This window comes from Hydra vulgaris, chromosome 01 (genome assembly GCF_038396675.1).
Source record: "Hydra vulgaris chromosome 01, alternate assembly HydraT2T_AEP".
Taxonomy (NCBI): Eukaryota; Metazoa; Cnidaria; class Hydrozoa; order Anthoathecata; family Hydridae; genus Hydra; species Hydra vulgaris.
The window spans coordinates 34815514-34838994 of NC_088920.1; the positions used below are offsets into that span (position 1 = coordinate 34815514).

General features: G+C 27.6%; 1 protein-coding gene across 1 annotated transcript in view; it reads right to left on the bottom strand.

Annotated features, from left to right (window-relative positions):
• Positions 1–23481, bottom strand: part of LOC136075303 (fibrillin-2-like) — a 79587-nt gene that overhangs the window by 2163 nt on the left and 53943 nt on the right. The window contains exons 36-63 of the mRNA XM_065787985.1: positions 23051–23197; positions 22758–22904; positions 22477–22623; positions 21652–21798; positions 21359–21505; positions 21078–21224; positions 20253–20399; positions 19960–20106; positions 19679–19825; positions 18853–18999; positions 18560–18706; positions 18279–18425; positions 17986–18132; positions 17705–17851; positions 16241–16399; positions 15655–15795; positions 11770–11916; positions 11468–11614; positions 10487–10633; positions 9729–9875; positions 9427–9573; positions 8446–8592; positions 7688–7834; positions 7386–7532; positions 3935–4081; positions 1459–1584; positions 1254–1373; positions 788–931 (exon numbers count right to left, since the gene is read on the bottom strand). Coding sequence (XP_065644057.1) covers positions 788–931; positions 1254–1373; positions 1459–1584; positions 3935–4081; positions 7386–7532; positions 7688–7834; positions 8446–8592; positions 9427–9573; positions 9729–9875; positions 10487–10633; positions 11468–11614; positions 11770–11916; positions 15655–15795; positions 16241–16399; positions 17705–17851; positions 17986–18132; positions 18279–18425; positions 18560–18706; positions 18853–18999; positions 19679–19825; positions 19960–20106; positions 20253–20399; positions 21078–21224; positions 21359–21505; positions 21652–21798; positions 22477–22623; positions 22758–22904; positions 23051–23197 — 4071 coding nt within the window. The remainder of the gene's footprint in view (positions 1–787; positions 932–1253; positions 1374–1458; positions 1585–3934; positions 4082–7385; positions 7533–7687; positions 7835–8445; positions 8593–9426; positions 9574–9728; positions 9876–10486; positions 10634–11467; positions 11615–11769; positions 11917–15654; positions 15796–16240; positions 16400–17704; positions 17852–17985; positions 18133–18278; positions 18426–18559; positions 18707–18852; positions 19000–19678; positions 19826–19959; positions 20107–20252; positions 20400–21077; positions 21225–21358; positions 21506–21651; positions 21799–22476; positions 22624–22757; positions 22905–23050; positions 23198–23481) is intronic.

Here is a 23481-nt window from a genome sequence, read left to right on the forward strand (position 1 = left end):
GTTTGCACAAGTCTCACTTTGTTGTAAATAGTGAAAACCATCTGTTGGCATCAGCACAACTGTTGGCACCAGCACAACTTTCGGCACCAGCTCAAATGTTGGCAGTAATTACGCCCCAAATAATAAATATACAATGATTTATACTATATAATTTAATTATTTGACAAAAAAAAAAATTTATTACTTATTACCTCTAATATGTTTGACCATAGAAAAAAGTTTTGTTTATTATTTTAAATGAACAAGAATCAAAGTTTTAAAAAAGTAAACGTTTAAATTGATCATAAATTTTTATATTTTTAACTTATTTATCATATAAATTTTGTCCAGTTTAAAATTTGGTCTAAATAAAGTGAACAAATATTCAAAAAAAGTTTAAAATAAACTTTGCTGATAAGTACCAACTTTTAATATGCAATTATAGTATTGTTATAATTTTATAACGTTTGTTTTTAAGTCAAACAATGAGAATGATACAAGTTTATTACAGCGAGAGCTTTAAAAGCATCAATTTTATTTTTTTACAAAATATATAAATTTTGACCATTTAAGGTAGCAATGACTTTTTTTTTACCAAATGATCATAAATTTACCCTAAAGTTTTAAACTTTAAATTTGAAGTTGTCTGACCTTGGTTGACCAAGTCAGGTTGACCAAGGTATTGTTAACCAGTTATAACTGGTTAACAATACCTTGGTCAACCTGACTCGAAACTAAAGTTTTAAACAATATTAGTTTTTAAAACTGAACCATATTAAATTAAACACACAAAAAATTATATGCAAACCTTCACATGTAAGTTTTTCTAATGATATTGCATAGCCTTTAGGACAAACACATTTAGGTTGTAAAGGAAAGTGAACACTAACACACAAGCCATCAGCTGGATTGCATATATATTCATTTATCATTTCTTGGCATTCATTTACAACTTAAAAAAAAATCCTAATAATATAATAAATAAAATAACAAACAGTTTATGCTATATATTTTAAATTTAAAATTTATTAAATATTATTTCTTCTTATAAATAATAAAAACAGCACCCTTAAATTAAATGACTTAACTATGTAAAAAAAATGTTAAAAGCTAAAATCCTAGAAATCTAAAATCCTATGTATATATATATATATATATATATATATATATATATAAATGAAAAATATATGTATATAGATATATATATATATTTGTAAATATATAAATATCTTTTTTACATTCTGTAATTTTAAAAGCTTATTAATTTAAAAGACCTTCACACATCATTGATGATAAATTGAATATTGTTCCAAACAAGCACTGACATTCATAAGAACCAATTTTGTTTACACAGTTCAAATCTCCACATACACTTTGAGAACATTCATCAAAGTCTAAAAAATGTAAAAAACTTGTAAAACATATATAAAGTTTACTGTTGAGAATTTAACAAAAAGCAAGGTTGGATATTAATTGTACCAACACAGCTGATATTGTTGCTACCCAAAACCCAACCAGGTTTACATTTGCACTCATAGCTCCCATTATTGTATAAGCAAAGACTGTTTGACCAATTGCAAGGATTTGCAAGAATGCATTGATTACCTAAAATTATTGCGTTATTAAAAATTAAGTACAAAAAAATAAGTAGGCAAAACAGCAAAAATAACTTTAAATTTGGTTAAAAAAATGTTTCGATAGAAAAATCCTGTAAATATTTTTAAACTTTAATGTCTTGATTTTGATGGAGGTTGGGGCCTAGATTGATAAAGCCCAAAGTTTTAATTTAGACCTAAATTAATGATGAACATTTAAAACTTTTCAGGTTGTAGAGATAATAGTGAAAACTTCATAACAAAAATAAACTATCTTAAAGAAAAAACTAAAGTATACCAAAAATAAGTGTTTCAACTGGGCTATATTAAAAATAAGCTGCTGTTGAAACCATGCCTTGCTATTATTTGGTTATAAAACATAATTTTCTTATAACCATATTAAAGTTTGATACTTCAATAGGGTTATAAAACAATTATGTTTGAATAAAAAAATGTCTTGAATATGGTAGTTCAGTTTTTAATAAGTTTTTAATGATATAAAATCTTTAATAAGTATAATATAAAAACTAATAAAATTAAAAAATCAAGTTTAATACATGTTATTAGTCTAAAATAAAAAAAAGATTTTAGTTTAGACTAATAACATGTTACCATGGTAACATAGTATCTTAGTAACATGGTACCATGAAAGATTAGATTTAATGTAATGAAATGTGGCAAGTTGTCTTATTATCATCTCTTGAATTATAATTTGTGTACAAATTTTATTTTAATTTTAAGTTAAATAAAATTATATATATAAAAAAATGAAGCAATATGCCCATGTTATAATTTGGAAAACATATTCTATATCTCCTATTCTATTTGAAAGCAGACAAACATCTAAAAAGAAATTTTTGTCACATCTTTTTTAGGCTGTTGAATATAAATAAATGTTTTATGAAATTCAATAAATATGAAATAGTTTCGTAAAAGAACACAACTAAATTATAACTGTAACTGAAGAGTTTTTGTTGGGTACATTCATTAATATCTGTAAACCTTTACAGATATTAATGAAAAAGTTTTATTTTGTAACCACTGTTTTTTCATTTAACTAATTTTACTGTTTTTTTCACATAATTCAAATTAATTATTTTGATAAATACTAATTTTTACACTATTTGAACCACTGAGACATCGATTTTGAGCCACCGAGAAAAAAACCCCTGACTCTTATCATTAACTCTAACTTCGATTTTCTTCAGTAAAATTTAAAAAAATGTTATCATATTTAATCCAATAGTTAATTAAAAAAATCCGCCTCAAAACATAAGTGAAATTTCTGTTGAAAACAACATTCCTTACAACTTCTAATTAAAAAAATAAAACTAAAAATTTAAAAAAACATTTTTTTTTAATAAAAAAATATAACTATTATTATTTATAAACTTTATATATTTTATATATAATTTTGACATATATAAAATTCGGGGAATGGTCACACACGAGGAGTGAACACCTGAGGGAAGAAATGAAGTACAGAGGAGAATTATTTTTCAAACAAAGCATATTTTGACAGTTTTCAAGACAAAAATAAAGATTAATAGAGGAATATTTAAAATATAAATAAGACAGACAATGCACTTAAACAGTACTAACAATAATAATAAAAAAAATAAATTGTTATATAAATACTAATATGAACTAAGATAAACAAAAAATATATCACCAAACAAAAAATAAATAAAACAAAAAATACATTATACATATAACTAAAATTTTTTATTTAAAAAAACATTTTTTTTTTCAATAAAAAAATATAACTATTATTATAGTTAAAATAATTGCAATGAGCTGTTATAATGACCATTAATGATTATTAATGTTATTAATTATTAATATTATTAACATTATTATTAATAAATCGTTAATATTATATTATTATTATCATTATTATTATTATTATTATTATATACAAATGTCAATTATTGCTGCAACATTATTAGAAAAAAATTAAATTTATTTGAAAGTCATGAACTTCGTAACAGAAAACATATTTTTATTAGACATGAAGGGTGTATGCAATAAAATTTATTAAACATAAATAATAATATACAATGAAAAAAGGATTATGTTTTTCATTGTATATTATTATTTATGTTTAATAAACAGAAAAACAAAAATAGCCTTCAAATAATAAAATAAAAACCTATCAAAAATAGTTCTTGAATCAAATAAACTGCAAAAAAATATGGATTAAAAAAGGTAACTAAAAAATATTATTAAATATTTAAAATATTTAATAAATTTAAATATAAATATTATTATGAAGAAGATATAGTTTAAGTTTCCCATAAAAAAACATGTTTTTATATTATGTATAATAAATTATATACTCTGAAAATATAAATTATTACCAACACATAAGTCTAAAAGTGATTCTATTTCACCCATAGTTGTATTGAACCCACTTTTACATGTGCAGTTGTATCCACCAACCAAATTATTACATATGGCATTAGAAGAGCAGTTATTTTTTGTTGACAATGCACATTCATTAATGTCTATAACCAAAAAAAATATCTGATTTCAGAAATTTTTATTCAAATTTAACAATATTAAAAAATTACAAAAAGGAAACAATTTTTTCCTTTTTTTTAATTGTTTGCTAGGAAAGGCTGGGGTAATGTGGGTCTAAGGGGTAATGTGGGTCCAATCAACATTTATCAGTTTTTCAGAAGAAAGGTTTTAGGTAGTTTTTTTTCTGAATGTTATAGGTGTTTATTATTAGTTGACTAGAAAAATTCTTAAGTTTATTTTTTATTCAGAATAGTGGATACATTTAAAGATAAATTTATATCGAAAACCTTAAAATTCAGAAAACCTTAAAATTCAGAAAAATCTAACACATAGAAAATGTTTTATCTGAAAGAAAAATTTCCAGATAATCAAGTTCAATTAATTTTAAGACGGAATGATGCGTGTGGAATGATGCATGTGGAATGATGCGGAATGATGCGTAGTTTCTTTAAAGCAAAATTTTTGGTATGTATTATATTTAAACTTTTGATCAAATAATTTAAATATAATACATACTCAATGACTTCAGTCATATTTTACTATAAAGTTGGTATATTTCATTGAAAAAAAAAATGTAACACAGACCCACATTGCCCCACTAAACAGACTATTGTGGGTTTATAGAATACAACTCAAAATAGTGCTCCTAGACATCTTTAAAAAATTTTTTAAACTTTTTTGAGGTAGTTTAATAAAAATGATGCCTAATCGTGAATTTAAGATTTTAAGAATTTAAGAGTTAAAAGTCAGAAATTGGTAAAAATCAGATGACCCCAGTCTACCCTATGACTTTCAAAATAAGATGTTTTTTTTCTCAACACCATCAATTCCAACAAGGCTGCAAGCAATCACTATTAGAGTTGGAAGTTACCGGAAGAGAAAAGATGAAATTTTTAGAGCAAAAAAACGATTGACAGACAACTTGAAAGATTGCAAACTATATGAATAAAGAAAATAAGATGAAGGAAATGAAATCCTAAGAACTGATATTCAAGGAAAAAAACAAGACAAATAAAAATCTGTGAAGCACTTATAAACAGTCACAGTTACATCAAGGATGTTACTGTGTACAGTAAAAACACAGTAAAAGTGCAGTAAAAGGGTGAGACTTTTACTGCACTTTTACTGTGCAGTAAAAGTCTCTTTTACTGTAATTGAATGACAAGTAACAGAAGAATGGATTTTAGGAGATGGTACAAGAGACACAAGCTCTTTAGAGCAATGCCCATTTATTTATAAAAAAGAAAAGCAACATTATGAGAATATGATAATAGTTGAAGTTGGCTGCTAGAGCAGGTTTAACTGTGTTTACAATGCATTTTTGCACCTTTTCTAAAAGAGTAAACTTACATTTGTATCATTCATATAACACTCATTCTTTATTGTAAATTAAAACGAGTATATGGCCAAGGATAGCACCTCGAGCGACACCTGAAATTACAGGATATGAAGAAGAAAAATGCTGTCCATCAAAGACAACATTTATACTGCGATTGATAAGGAATAATTCAATAATCTTAAACATATTACCTGATACACTGTAAGAAGAAAGCTTATGAAGAAGACCAGCATGCCAAACTTTATCAAAAGCTTTAGAAATGTCAAGAGCAATAGCCTTAACCTCTCTATCTTTATCTAATGCACGATAAATCCTATCAGTTATTACTGTTAGCAAATCAGTTGTAGAATGAAAAGATCATAATCTATATTGATGGTCAGAAAATTATTTGATTCAAAATGAGATATTAGGAGTTTGTTAATTAAAGACTTAAAAACCTTGCATAAGATAGGAAGAAAACTAATGGGATGGTAGTTACACAAGTCAGATTGCTCTCTAGAGTTTTTGAAAATAGAGTAACAGATGCTGCTTTCCATCAAGAAAGAAAATAAAGGATAAGTACTTGTTAAAAAGTTTTGAAAGTATAGACAACTATTTCAGAGAATACTTATGAAAGACTATAACATTTATGTTGGCCAAACCACAAGCTGTAGAAGAGTCTAAGCAAGAAATCACTTCAGATACAGAAGCTGGAGTGATACAAATGTCAAGCAATGGATTACCCCTTTGTTGGCTATATCATGCAGAACGCAACTATTGGATGCGTTCTATAAATGCAAGAAATAATATTGATGAAAAGCTCTTAGCAAACAATTCAGCTTTGTCTTTAGCTGATACAAGAGAGGTGGAATAATAAATTTGCCATCATAATAGATACTGTAAAAGATAAACCAGAAGTCACAAGAGCCTAATTTTTGAAATGAAATACAAGAATTCGTGACCAAAGAATAGCAGGTTTTGGCAATAGACAAAACCTTTTTATAATGGTTTCTAGCAATAGTAAACCAAAATCTGTTTTCCGGAGAATGGTTTTGCAGATAGATATGGAAGTAAAGGTTACGATTAGAAATTGCAGCCGCCCAATATAACGAAATCCATGAAGAAGAGTGACGCTTGACGTGAAGTCGTAAAAAGGGAAAAAAAGATATTAAGCCAGCCCGGATCGAGTAAGTTACATTTGTCAACAAAAAGACAAAAAAAGCACATTAGTCAAAATTCTAAGGAATGCAGCCTTTAGATGAAGGAGAGCAATAAAGAACAAAAAGAAATTTGAGAGAGAAAATTAGTGATAAACAAAAGTATATAAAAACTATTTTGTGGATTCAAATCTAGTTTCCTAAATAATATGAAAAATTTACAAAAAAAACCCGCCAAAACCAAACAAGTGACCACAGGAGTCTTAACCTGGTTAAAGAAAGAAAAAGTAATATTACAAAACAAATCAATATTAATAAAATTATCAAAACAAAGATTACAAGAAAAAAAAAAAAACTCAAACAAGTGACAAAAACAACTAGAGGGTATGATGAATTTTGCAAGATATAAAACCAAAAACAAAAAACATACTTAAAATAACACAAAAAAAGAAAATGATAAATTAAAAAACTGGTCAAGTAAAAATCATTAAGTGCTTTTTTTTTTTTTTACTTTATAAAATATTATAAAAAAAAACAAGATTTAATATCGATTCACTACACAAATTCATTAGATAAAGGAACAAAAGTAGGTAACCAAGATCAACTGAAAAAGTAAGCTAATCATTGCATGCATTGGTTAATTGTTCAGATCTAATTTATTGCAACAAGACATCTTTTATTTTGTGTATTTTAATAATCAACTGTTATATTTATGTGAATGTTTGTGCAAAACTTTTCTACTTTTTTTTATTATTTTTTCGTTGATTTCATTGAACTCAAACAAATGTGTTTACTGTGTATATATTTTATTACCAAGGCATTGGTCTGTGAGCAACTCTATTTGGCCGTTACTCGTATTGAAACCACTTTTACATGTGCAGTTGTACCCACCAACCAGATTGTTACATATTGCATTAGTTGAGCAATTGTTTTTGTTTGACAAAACACATTCATTAACATCTATGACCATAAAAAAATTTATTAGTTGCAAGCTTTATACAACATATTCAAACAGCAACTATTAGATCATAAAAATGCAATGCTGTTCAAAAAATTATAAAAAAATAAAAAACTGACAACGAAAAATAGCTTATAAAAATAATCGCTTATATTACCCAGACACTGATCGGAAAGAGATTCTATTCCTCCGTTACTTGTATTGAACCCACTTTTACATGTGCAGTTGTATCGACCAACCAAATTATTACATATGGCATTAGCAGAGCAGTTGTTTTTCGTTGACAATGCACATTCGTTTATGTCTATAACCAAAAAAGATATTCGATTTCAGAAATCTTAATTCAAATTTAACAATTTTTAAAAATTACAAAGACAAAAAAAAATTTTCAGTTCTTTTAGTTGTTTGCTGTGGTTTTAAAAATAGCATAGAAGAAATAAAACATGTTTTCCATCTCCTTTCATTCACACTGTTCTTCGAGTGAAGCTTTTTGTATGGTTTTGTTGGCACAGGCCATCGTTTTCAACTAAATTTTGCTACATTATGCTTATTTCAAAGTTATTTTAAAGGCGCATGATACAGTAGACAGTTAGCCTCAGAAAAAAATACAACGCGTTTCTAGCTTATTAAGTATATAATGCTGATAAAATTTGCTGTTAACCAATCTTGCAATTTCGAAATGACAATTTTTGATGCCATAACAACTGTTGGTAATGCTTTGACAAAATTTTTCCTACAGTTGATGCTGATTGTTAGGCTGCATGTAAGTAAAACGAACTTACAAAAAAATGTTTTCATCAGATCATTGCTTGTTAGACTTATTAAAACAGAAGTTAGCATATCACAAAAACACAACGTTACTTTCGACGAAAAATGAAAACAACTATATGTGCTTGTTATTAAAAGCTATATTACCTAGACATTGGTTTGAGAGCAACTCAATTCCACCGTTAGTTGTGTTGAAACCACTTTTACACGTGCAGCTGTATCCACCAACCAAATTGTTGCAGGTTGCATTAACTGAGCAGTTGTTGTTGCTGGACAAGGCACATTCATTGATGTCTACAAACCGTTAATAAAAAATGCATTTAGTAAGAAATAATATCTTTTGTATAGAAAACAAAGAACAAAATTCAATAGAAGAAACCAGTTTTAAAACAGAACTTTCAATGCCAAAAATGACGCATCAAAATTGGTACTATTAAGTAAGTTACACCGAAATGATAGAGTAAAAATGATCTGAAAATCAATAGCGGCTCTTTCTTTATGCAATGTTTAAATGAAACTATACAAACAATGAGCAGGTGATAAGTTTTTATATCTAATGCTAAAATAGCAAGTAACATAAAAAAACATTTCTTTCACGTCTGAGAAGTTATAAAGCATTCAACAAAGCATATCAGCATTAACAATAAACTGAAACTATTTGGTCTTGTCACAATGTGCTTGTATCTGCCTCAACAACAAACGCTCTGTAAGTACTGCAAAATTATAGAAAAATAGTGCACACCATAAATAACGAAACGAAAACAAAAACAAACAAAAAAACAAACAAACAAACAAAAGCAGACAAAAAAAGCAACACAAAAAAAAACATCAAAAGTGTTCGTTTTCATTCGACACTATTGTTATAAAAAAGTTACTTATATAGAAAAACAAAGAAAATAAATTGGGTAAGCGTTTTCAGTTGAAAAAGTAAGCTAATCATTGCATGCATTGGTTAATTGTTCAGATCTAATTTATTGCAACAAGACATCTTTTGTTTTGTGTATTTTAATAATCAACTGTTATATTTATGTGAATGTTTGTGCAAAACTTTTCTACTTTTTTTTATTATTTTTTCGTTGATTTCATTGAACTCAAACAAATGTGTTTACTGTGTATATATTTTATTACCAAGGCATTGGTCTGTGAGCAACTCTATTTGGCCGTTACTCGTATTGAAACCACTTTTACATGTGCAGTTGTACCCACCAACCAGATTGTTACATATTGCATTAGTTGAGCAATTGTTTTTGTTTGACAAAACACATTCATTAACATCTATGACCATAAAAAAATTTATTAGTTGCAAGCTTTATACAACATATTCAAACAGCAACTATTAGATCATAAAAATGCAATGCTGTTCAAAAAATTATAAAAAAATAAAAAACTGACAACGAAAAATAGCTTATAAAAATAATCGCTTATATTACCCAGACACTGATCGGAAAGAGATTCTATTCCTCCGTTACTTGTATTGAACCCACTTTTACATGTGCAGTTGTATCGACCAACCAAATTATTACATATGGCATTAGCAGAGCAGTTGTTTTTCGTTGACAATGCACATTCGTTTATGTCTATAACCAAAAAAGATATTCGATTTCAGAAATCTTAATTCAAATTTAACAATTTTTAAAAATTACAAAGACAAAAAAAAATTTTCAGTTCTTTTAGTTGTTTGCTGTGGTTTTAAAAATAGCATAGAAGAAATAAAACATGTTTTCCATCTCCTTTCATTCACACTGTTCTTCGAGTGAAGCTTTTTGTATGGTTTTGTTGGCACAGGCCATCGTTTTCAACTAAATTTTGCTACATTATGCTTATTTCAAAGTTATTTTAAAGGCGCATGATACAGTAGACAGTTAGCCTCAGAAAAAAATACAACGCGTTTCTAGCTTATTAAGTATATAATGCTGATAAAATTTGCTGTTAACCAATCTTGCAATTTCGAAATGACAATTTTTGATGCCATAACAACTGTTGGTAATGCTTTGACAAAATTTTTCCTACAGTTGATGCTGATTGTTAGGCTGCATGTAAGTAAAACGAACTTACAAAAAAATGTTTTCATCAGATCATTGCTTGTTAGACTTATTAAAACAGAAGTTAGCATATCACAAAAACACAACGTTACTTTCGACGAAAAATGAAAACAACTATATGTGCTTGTTATTAAAAGCTATATTACCTAGACATTGGTTTGAGAGCAACTCAATTCCACCGTTAGTTGTGTTGAAACCACTTTTACACGTGCAGCTGTATCCACCAACCAAATTGTTGCAGGTTGCATTAACTGAGCAGTTGTTGTTGCTGGACAAGGCACATTCATTGATGTCTACAAACCGTTAATAAAAAATGCATTTAGTAAGAAATAATATCTTTTGTATAGAAAACAAAGAACAAAATTCAATAGAAGAAACCAGTTTTAAAACAGAACTTTCAATGCCAAAAATGACGCATCAAAATTGGTACTATTAAGTAAGTTACACCGAAATGATAGAGTAAAAATGATCTGAAAATCAATAGCGGCTCTTTCTTTATGCAATGTTTAAATGAAACTATACAAACAATGAGCAGGTGATAAGTTTTTATATCTAATGCTAAAATAGCAAGTAACATAAAAAAACATTTCTTTCACGTCTGAGAAGTTATAAAGCATTCAACAAAGCATATCAGCATTAACAATAAACTGAAACTATTTGGTCTTGTCACAATGTGCTTGTATCTGCCTCAACAACAAACGCTCTGTAAGTACTGCAAAATTATAGAAAAATAGTGCACACCATAAATAACGAAACGAAAACAAAAACAAACAAAAAAACAAACAAACAAACAAAAGCAGACAAAAAAAGCAACACAAAAAAAAACATCAAAAGTGTTCGTTTTCATTCGACACTATTGTTATAAAAAAGTTACTTATATAGAAAAACAAAGAAAATAAATTGGGTAAGCGTTTTCAGTTGAAAAAGTAAGCTAATCATTGCATGCATTGGTTAATTGTTCAGATCTAATTTATTGCAACAAGACATCTTTTGTTTTGTGTATTTTAATAATCAACTGTTATATTTATGTGAATGTTTGTGCAAAACTTTTCTACTTTTTTTTATTATTTTTTCGTTGATTTCATTGAACTCAAACAAATGTGTTTACTGTGTATATATTTTATTACCAAGGCATTGGTCTGTGAGCAACTCTATTTGGCCGTTACTCGTATTGAAACCACTTTTACATGTGCAGTTGTACCCACCAACCAGATTGTTACATATTGCATTAGTTGAGCAATTGTTTTTGTTTGACAAAACACATTCATTAACATCTATGACCATAAAAAAATTTATTAGTTGCAAGCTTTATACAACATATTCAAACAGCAACTATTAGATCATAAAAATGCAATGCTGTTCAAAAAATTATAAAAAAATAAAAAACTGACAACGAAAAATAGCTTATAAAAATAATCGCTTATATTACCCAGACACTGATCGGAAAGAGATTCTATTCCTCCGTTACTTGTATTGAACCCACTTTTACATGTGCAGTTGTATCGACCAACCAAATTATTACATATGGCATTAGCAGAGCAGTTGTTTTTCGTTGACAATGCACATTCGTTTATGTCTATAACCAAAAAAGATATTCGATTTCAGAAATCTTAATTCAAATTTAACAATTTTTAAAAATTACAAAGACAAAAAAAAATTTTCAGTTCTTTTAGTTGTTTGCTGTGGTTTTAAAAATAGCATAGAAGAAATAAAACATGTTTTCCATCTCCTTTCATTCACACTGTTCTTCGAGTGAAGCTTTTTGTATGGTTTTGTTGGCACAGGCCATCGTTTTCAACTAAATTTTGCTACATTATGCTTATTTCAAAGTTATTTTAAAGGCGCATGATACAGTAGACAGTTAGCCTCAGAAAAAAATACAACGCGTTTCTAGCTTATTAAGTATATAATGCTGATAAAATTTGCTGTTAACCAATCTTGCAATTTCGAAATGACAATTTTTGATGCCATAACAACTGTTGGTAATGCTTTGACAAAATTTTTCCTACAGTTGATGCTGATTGTTAGGCTGCATGTAAGTAAAACGAACTTACAAAAAAATGTTTTCATCAGATCATTGCTTGTTAGACTTATTAAAACAGAAGTTAGCATATCACAAAAACACAACGTTACTTTCGACGAAAAATGAAAACAACTATATGTGCTTGTTATTAAAAGCTATATTACCTAGACATTGGTTTGAGAGCAACTCAATTCCACCGTTAGTTGTGTTAATGTTTTTATATCTTATTTTAATTGTAACCCATAATTCTTCTTCTTTCACATAATATTTTACTTAAGCCTATTGCATAGAAGTTGTAAAAAAGTAAAATTTTTTGAAAGAATAACTTTTTATAAATTAGTTATGTGCCTAGTTTTTTGATTGCAAAAAACTAAAGACTTTTACGGAAACAATTATAAAAATAACTTTTTAAAAATTTTATGTCAGTTTATTATTTAAATAATTTTTAAAAGTTCTGTCTCTTATTTTTGAAGTACTTGGTTTTTTGGCTATCAATCTTTTAATAAACTGGGGACTTTTTGGCTATCAATCTTTAAATAAACTTTGTTTTCTTTTGAATAACATACATAAAGGGTATAAAAAAATTAAAATTTTAATATTTAATCAAAAATATTTTTATTTTTCGTATATTGTCAACTTTGCATGAATACTGATGTTGTCATTTTTTTTTTTTTAACTAACAATTTCTTAAAATCTAAAGCACATCATTTGTTTAAATGCTTTTTGCTCTTATCATGCACTCTTCAGATTTACTAATTCTACTAAATTTTCAAAATTAGGTCTATCGTTAGCCCAGTAACAATCAGCGTGTTTAATTTAAAAGTAACCTGTATTCTAGAATTGCTGATAAAGTCACAGCTGTTCTAAATAGCTTAACTTAAAGTTTTGGTATAGTTTATATGTTCTGTAGCAATTAATACATCAACCATTAGCTTTATGGTCTCTGATTTTTCTTGCTAGTTTCCAGTTGTCTCTGCTCTGAATAAACAAAAAAAACTTTAACTAAAAATTTTAAATAACTTTTGTGACTAATCAACATATATGTATATATATTTAATTATGCAGTTATTCAGTATATATAAATATTTATAATGATTTATGCATATATTTAGTACATATGTGTGTGTGTATATATATACATATATATATATATAATATATATATATATATATATATATATATATATATATATATATACTTTCTACCTTTTAATATATAGATAGCTTATGTATATTTATATTATGTAAATTAATGTATATATTCAATACTTATATAGTGATGCTTGTATTCAGCACATAGATCAAACATAATATATATATATATATGTATATATATATATATTTATATACATATATATATGTATATATATATATATATATATATATATATATATATATATATATATATATATATATATATATATATATATACACATTTATATATATAAATGCACCTATATGTCGATATATTTATATACATACATTTCTACATATGTGCATGCATGTAAACAAATATATATCAACATATATATGTTGATATATATCTACATATGTGTATATATATATATATATATCTACATATGTATATATGTATATATGTATATATATATATATATATATATATATATATATATATATATATGTATATATATTTATACATACATATATATATATATATATATATATATATATATATATATATATATATATATATATATGTCGATGTATGTATTTAGTACATACATCAACTTACTATAATGTGAGAACATGCAAGGAGTGTCTATTCATTGTATATAGGTTTAGGTTAATGGAGCAATTGTATTTTTTTTTTTTTTTTTTACAGAAAAATTTGTACATAAAATAGTAAGCAAAAAAGATATGTATAAAGCATGTACACGAAATAAGTGTGGAAGTAGAAAAACAACTATAAAAAAGGTACCTACCAACTTTTATTCAGAACTAAGTATTAATTTTAATATTTTTGAACTTTTGCTTTGGTGGTATTATAATGTGATTTAGTGAGAGGCAAAAGACAATTTTAAACATTCTTTAACATATATTTTACCAGAAAGTGAGGACTCAGAAATATGGGTGCTGATATTTTGTCATACCTGCAAATAGCCTGCCAAATCAAGGCTTTTTTGAAAAGCTTATCATATTTTGCGTATTTAGTTTTCTTATCTGCTCTTTTTCTATATCTTACATTATTAAAGACTGCACCAGGAATTTGCTGATAATCATACTTCATAAAGATTTCATCATCTCTAATAGTTCAGAAAATTTTTAGAAATATAATTGTCATAAAACTTTTTTTTCAGCGAGTTTTTGCACTTATTATTTTAATTTCAGAACGGTTAGACACTTTTTGTGATTTGAAAGCTTGAAAAAATGTTTATTTTGAACTTTTACAACAAAGCTATAAGAATATCCTTATTTTTTGCACATTCCCATAGTGAGAAGCTTGGATTTTTAATAAAACTGTTAACCAGTTTTATATCTTTAAAAACCTTCTTTCCTCCATTACCAGATTTGTGTTGGATTGAATTTGTTTTGAAAAATATTAAATAACATGTCTAACAGTGTAGGGATGTATTTGCAACTTTTTTGCAACTGAATTTTAGCTTCTATTCCAATTTTCCATAATATTTGTGCAAAATATTTTTCTTAACCTCTTTTGTTTTTCTTTTGTTATTTTTAAAACATATCTTAAGTTAAATGAGACAACTAAAACATTTTTTTGAATTCGTTACATGTTGCCAACAAAACACAAATAGAAATATTTTAATACAACCTCTGAAAAAAAAAGTGTATTTACTCTTTCACATTTATTTAGTTTACACGCTTTACACAAATATAACACACTTCACAAAATTTAGTAATTATATAAATATGTTGTAAAATCACTTATTAAATTAATAAATTTATTAGGCAAGTCAGTCCATAAATACTTTACAAATTCAAGTTAACTAAATTTAATCATAATTACTCAAAAACATAATAAAGAAATATGAAAATAATTAATAACTATGTAATATATAAATACAATACGATAAATTTAGTGCACTTTTTACTATAAACAGCAATCATAATAAAATTAATGTTGACATTTGTAAGTTACTTGTGCTACATTTAATGTTGATTTCTAAGCTGAATGCAATTGAAATGAATCATGAAAAAAATTTTAAGATATCATTGTTAGCTAGGCTTAATGTATAAAATATTTTAACATATCATTGTTAGGCTTATTGAAACACAAATTAAAATGAAAAAGATGATATTAGTTTTTTATTACCTAGACATTGATTTGAAAGCGACTCTATTCCACCATTATTTGTTTGGAAACCATTTTTACATGCGCAGTTGTATCCACCAACAAAATTGATACAGGTTGCATTAATTGAACAATTGTTTGATAAAGCACATTTATTATAGTCTAAAAGTAAAAAAAAAAAACTAAAAACTTCAGTCTAAAAATATCAAATGAAATATGTTGTTAGTGATAAAAAAAACTCATTAAAAAAAAAAAACTTTTAAAATTTTTTTTTATTATTGTACTTTGTCCCCATTGTTTTTTTCAAATTTATAAGAAAAGTTTGAAAAAATTAAATTGGTTTGAATTTTGTCATTTAGAGAAACATATTCATAGTTTCATAAGTTTATAAATATACTGATAAACATTTATTAAGATAATATATTTAAAAGTTGAATCAGCCTCTCAGATATTGCATTAAATTGGAAACATTCCTGTTACTTTTTTTGTGTTATTTATATGTTTACATATAGAAATAACACAAAAAGTTAAGTTTAAAAAATATTTTCAAGATTTCATTGTCTAGTTTTAAACTTGTTAAAGAAGATAAAATATTAATTATACTCACTGATTGGAAAAAAACACCATTTGACATTTATTATAGAGCTATCAAAGCAGCAGCTACGTTGGTAGCATTCGCTTTTTGATATTCCAGGCCAGCCACAATCAGTTCGTTCTGTTGGAGAGATATCTTTACATGTGCTATTTAACCCAATGCTATTTGTTTCTAAAAAGAAAACCAAAGTTTTTTAATGCCAAAGAGAAGAAAGATAAATGTTAAAGAGAGAACCAAAGAAAGATAACTAATTTGAAAAATGACTAATTATTCAAAAGAAATACTTAAATATACAAATACCATTCCCCTAACTTTTGTTACCCCTGGCCCTAACAACAGTTATAATTATTTTTTAAACAGTCATGGACAGGAAAAGCATTTTTGACCACGCATTTGTTTATTTTTTTCAACAGCTTGACCACGGCTATTTAGATTTTCAAAAGCATTTCAAAAATGCAATAAAATAAAGTATAAGGAAATAAAACGAGAAATTACTTTAAACAATTGTATACTATAAAAAACATTTTGTTTAAATTATTGAAGGATATTATATAGTTAAAAAGTCTTTTTTACAATGAATGTAAATGTTTTTAAAACAAATTGTACAATTTATTTTACAATCACAAAAACAATTGTTTCAATAAACATTTGATGAACCCATATAGTTAATAGCCAAAAAATTAAAAGCTATTTTTTAAATTATACTATGTAAACATAATAATGAAACGATTACGGGCTACTGGAGAAGTCCCTTAATAACATCAAGAAAAGAGGGAGAGGGGAAAATCTGAATTTTTTGACACTTGTTGACAAGAGAAAAGGGGAAGGTTAAGACAAATTGATGTCAACAATGTTACTTCTTTCAATGAATTTAAAAACTTACAAAAAGAAAAATTAGATTTCATAAATCTTTATTTAAATTTCATAATGTTGTAAAACATCAAAGAAAAGAAAATTTTTTCTCTCTTTTAGTCCTTTGCTTTGCTTTCAAAAAGCATCGCAAAAATAGAACATGTTTTCCATCTCCTTTAGTTCATATTGTTCTTAGAGAAAAGCTTTTTAAATGGTTTCTTTGCACAGGCCATCGCTTTCAACTAAAACTTGGTTATGTTATGCTTATTTCAACTTTGTTTTAAAGCATATCATATAGTGGACAGTTTGTGTCGAAAAAAGAAAAAGAAAAAAAAACACCATGTTTCTACGCAAACAATGCTAATGAAAGTTGCTCTACAAACAATGACAAACTTTGATGGGGCGTCATTCGTTAGTAATGTTTTTAAAAGACACTTTTGCTACATTTTATGCTGATCTTTAGGCAAGTGACACGAGTTCACAAGAAAATGTTTTGATCAGATCATTTTTTTGTTACACTAATTAATGCAGGAGTCAGCATATGACTAAAACACAATTATATTAGCTTAATCGAAAATGAAAATAACAATATATATATATATTTTTTGTCATAAGTTTTATTACCAAGACATCGATTTAACAGCAACTCTATTCCACCGTTACTTGTGTTGAAACCACTTTTACATGTGCAGTTGTATCCACCAACGAAATTGTTACAGGTTGCGTTCACTGAGCAGTTATTTTTGTTTGACAAAGCGCATTCATTAATGTCTATAACCATAAAAAAACATGATGAGTTTATGCAACACATTGAAACCTGAAACTTTTATATCATAAACGCGCCGAATCGCTCAAAAATAATTAACAATCAAAAATAACTGATAATTTATCACTTATATTATTACCCAAACACTGATTTGAAAGAGATTCTGTTCCTCCGGTACTTGTGTTGAACCCACTTTTACATGCGCAGTTGTATCCACCAACCAGATTGTTACATGTTGCATTCACTGAGCAGTTGTTTTTGTTTGACAAAGCACATTCATTAATATCTATAAACATAAATAAATGTCGGTAGACGCAAAGTTTACGCAACATGTTCAAACAGAAACTTCGATATCAAAATAAAATGCGACATTGTTTCAAAAATAAATTGAAACAAACGAAAAAACAACATACTCATAATCACTTATATTACCTAAACACTGATTTGAAAGAGATTCTATTCCTCCGACACTTGTATTGAACCCACTTTTGCATGTGCACTTGTATCCACCAACGAAATTGTTACAGGTTGCGTTCACTGAGCAGTTATTTTTGTTTGACAAAGCGCATTCATTAATGTCTATAACCATAAAAAAACATGATGAGTTTATGCAACACATTGAAACCTGAAACTTTTATATCATAAACGCGCCGAATCGCTCAAAAATAATTAACAATCAAAAATAACTGATAATTTATCACTTATATTATTACCCAAACACTGATTTGAAAGAGATTCTGTTCCTCCGGTACTTGTGTTGAACCCACTTTTACATGCGCAGTTGTATCCACCAACCAGATTGTTACATGTTGCATTCACTGAGCAGTTGTTTTTGTTTGACAAAGCACATTCATTAATATCTATAAACATAAATAAATGTCGGTAGACGCAAAGTTTACGCAACATGTTCAAACAGAAACTTCGATATCAAAATAAAATGCGACATTGTTTCAAAAATAAATTGAAACAAACGAAAAAACAACATACTCATAATCACTTATATTACCTGGCACTGATTTGAAAAGAGATTCTATTCCTCCGACACTTGTATTGAACCCACTTTTGCATGTGCACTTGTATCCACCAACCAAATTGTTACATATTGCATTAGCAGAGCAGTTGTTTTTGCTCGAAAGTTCACACTCGTTGATGTCTACGATCATAAAAATACATTAGGGGAAGGTTAAGACAAATTGATGTCAACAATGTTACTTCTTTCAATGAATTTAAAAACTTACAAAAAGAAAAATTAGATTTCATAAATCTTTATTTAAATTTCATAATGTTGTAAAACATCAAAGAAAAGAAAATTTTTTCTCTCTTTTAGTCCTTTGCTTTGCTTTCAAAAAGCATCGCAAAAATAGAACATGTTTTCCATCTCCTTTAGTTCATATTGTTCCTTAGAGAAAGGCTTTTTAAATGGTTTCTTTGCACAGGCCATCGCTTTCAACTAAAACTTGGTTATGTTATGCTTATTTCAACTTTGTTTTAAAGCATATCATATAGTGGACAGTTTGTGTCGAAAAAAGAAAAAGAAAAAAAAACACCATGTTTCTACGCAAACAATGCTAATGAAAGTTGCTCTACAAACAATGACAAACTTTGATGGGGCGTCATTCGTTGGTAATGTTTTTAAAAGACACTTTTGCTACATTTTATGCTGATCTTTAGGCAAGTGACACGAGTTCACAAGAAAATGTTTTGATCAGATCATTTTTTTGTTACACTAATTAATGCAGGAGTCAGCATATGACTAAAACACAATTATATTAGCTTAATCGAAAATGAAAATAACAATGTATATATATATTTTTTGTCATAAGTTTTATTACCAAGACATCGATTTAACAGCAACTCTATTCCACCGTTACTTGTGTTGAAACCACTTTTACATGTGCAGTTGTATCCACCAACGAAATTGTTACAGGTTGCGTTCACTGAGCAGTTATTTTTGTTTGACAAAGCGCATTCATTAATGTCTATAACCATAAAAAAACATGATGAGTTTATGCAACACATTGAAACCTGAAACTTTTATATCATAAACGCGCCGAATCGCTCAAAAATAATTAACAATCAAAAATAACTGATAATTTATCACTTATATTATTACCCAAACACTGATTTGAAAGAGATTCTGTTCCTCCGGTACTTGTGTTGAACCCACTTTTACATGCGCAGTTGTATCCACCAACCAGATTGTTACATGTTGCATTCACTGAGCAGTTGTTTTTGTTTGACAAAGCACATTCATTAATATCTATAAACATAAATAAATGTCGGTAGACGCAAAGTTTACGCAACATGTTCAAACAGAAACTTCGATATCAAAATAAAATGCGACATTGTTTCAAAAATAAATTGAAACAAACGAAAAAACAACATACTCATAATCACTTATATTACCTAAACACTGATTTGAAAGAGATTCTATTCCTCCGACACTTGTATTGAACCCACTTTTGCATGTGCACTTGTATCCACCAACCAAATTGTTACATATTGCATTAGCAGAGCAGTTGTTTTTGCTCGAAAGTTCACACTCGTTGATGTCTACGATCATAAAAATACATTAGGGGAAGGTTAAGACAAATTGATGTCAACAATGTTACTTCTTTCAATGAATTTAAAAACTTACAAAAAGAAAAATTAGATTTCATAAATCTTTATTTAAATTTCATAATGTTGTAAAACATCAAAGAAAAGAAAATTTTTTCTCTCTTTTAGTCCTTTGCTTTGCTTTCAAAAAGCATCGCAAAAATAGAACATGTTTTCCATCTCCTTTAGTTCATATTGTTCTTAGAGAAAAGCTTTTTAAATGGTTTCTTTGCACAGGCCATCGCTTTCAACTAAAACTTGGTTATGTTATGCTTATTTCAACTTTGTTTTAAAGCATATCATATAGTGGACAGTTTGTGTCGAAAAAAGAAAAAGAAAAAAAAACACCATGTTTCTACGCAAACAATGCTAATGAAAGTTGCTCTACAAACAATGACAAACTTTGATGGGGCGTCATTCGTTGGTAATGTTTTTAAAAGACACTTTTGCTACATTTTATGCTGATCTTTAGGCAAGTGACACGAGTTCACAAGAAAATGTTTTGATCAGATCATTTTTTTGTTACACTAATTAATGCAGGAGTCAGCATATGACTAAAACACAATTATATTAGCTTAATCGAAAATGAAAATAACAATGTATATATATATTTTTTGTCATAAGTTTTATTACCAAGACATCGATTTAACAGCAACTCTATTCCACCGTTACTTGTGTTGAAACCACTTTTACATGTGCAGTTGTATCCACCAACGAAATTGTTACAGGTTGCGTTCACTGAGCAGTTATTTTTGTTTGACAAAGCGCATTCATTAATGTCTATAACCATAAAAAAACATGATGAGTTTATGCAACACATTGAAACCTGAAACTTTTATATCATAAACGCGCCGAATCGCTCAAAAATAATTAACAATCAAAAATAACTGATAATTTATCACTTATATTATTACCCAAACACTGATTTGAAAGAGATTCTGTTCCTCCGGTACTTGTGTTGAACCCACTTTTACATGCGCAGTTGTATCCACCAACCAGATTGTTACATGTTGCATTCACTGAGCAGTTGTTTTTGTTTGACAAAGCACATTCATTAATATCTATAAACATAAATAAATGTCGGTAGACGCAAAGTTTACGCAACATGTTCAAACAGAAACTTCGATATCAAAATAAAATGCGACATTGTTTCAAAAATAAATTGAAACAAACGAAAAAACAACATACTCATAATCACTTATATTACCTAAACACTGATTTGAAAGAGATTCTATTCCTCCGACACTTGTATTGAACCCACTTTTGCATGTGCACTTGTATCCACCAACCAAATTGTTACATATTGCATTAGCAGAGCAGTTGTTTTTGCTCGAAAGTTCACACTCGTTGATGTCTACGATCATAAAAATACATTAGGGGAAGGTTAAGACAAATTGATGTCAACAATGTTACTTCTTTCAATGAATTTAAAAACTTACAAAAAGAAAAATTAGATTTCATAAATCTTTATTTAAATTTCATAATGTTGTAAAAGATCAAAGAAAAGAAAATTTTTTCTCTCTTTTAGTCCTTTGCTTTGCTTTCAAAAAGCATCGCAAAAATAGAACATGTTTTCCATCTCCTTTAGTTCATATTGTTCTTAGAGAAAAGCTTTTTAAATGGTTTCTTTGCACAGGCCATCGCTTTCAACTAAAACTTGGTTATGTTATGCTTATTTCAACTTTGTTTTAAAGCATATCATATAGTGGACAGTTTGTGTCGAAAAAAGAAAAAGAAAAAAAAACACCATGTTTCTACGCAAACAATGCTAATGAAAGTTGCTCTACAAACAATGACAAACTTTGATGGGGCGTCATTCGTTGGTAATGTTTTTAAAAGACACTTTTGCTACATTTTATGCTGATCTTTAGGCAAGTGACACGAGTTCACAAGAAAATGTTTTGATCAGATCATTTTTTTGTTACACTAATTAATGCAGGAGTCAGCATATGACTAAAACACAATTATATTAGCTTAATCGAAAATGAAAATAACAATGTATATATATATTTTTTGTCATAAGTTTTATTACCAAGACATCGATTTAACAGCAACTCTATTCCACCGTTACTTGTGTTGAAACCACTTTTACATGTGCAGTTGTATCCACCAACGAAATTGTTACAGGTTGCGTTCACTGAGCAGTTATTTTTGTTTGACAAAGCGCATTCATTAATGTCTATAACCATAAAAAAACATGATGAGTTTATGCAACACATTGAAACCTGAAACTTTTATATCATAAACGCGCCGAATCGCTCAAAAATAATTAACAATCAAAAATAACTGATAATTTATCACTTATATTATTACCCAAACACTGATTTGAAAGAGATTCTGTTCCTCCGGTACTTGTGTTGAACCCACTTTTACATGCGCAGTTGTATCCACCAACCAGATTGTTACATGTTGCATTCACTGAGCAGTTGTTTTTGTTTGACAAAGCACATTCATTAATATCTATAAACATAAATAAATGTCGGTAGACGCAAAGTTTACGCAACATGTTCAAACAGAAACTTCGATATCAAAATAAAATGCGACATTGTTTCAAAAATAAATTGAAACAAACGAAAAAACAACATACTCATAATCACTTATATTACCTAAACACTGATTTGAAAGAGATTCTATTCCTCCGACACTTGTATTGAACCCACTTTTGCATGTGCACTTGTATCCACCAACCAAATTGTTACATATTGCATTAGCAGAGCAGTTGTTTTTGCTCGAAAGTTCACACTCGTTGATGTCTACGATCATAAAAATACATTAGGGGAAGGTTAAGACAAATTGATGTCAACAATGTTACTTCTTTCAATGAATTTAAAAACTTACAAAAAGAAAAATTAGATTTCATAAATCCTTATTTAAATTTCATAATGTTGTAAAAGATCAAAGAAAAGAAAATTTTTTCTCTCTTTTAGTCCTTTGCTTTGCTTTCAAAAAGCATCGCAAAAATAGAACATGTTTTCCATCTCCTTTAGTTCATATTGTTCTTAGAGAAAAGCTTTTTAAATGGTTTCTTTGCACAGGC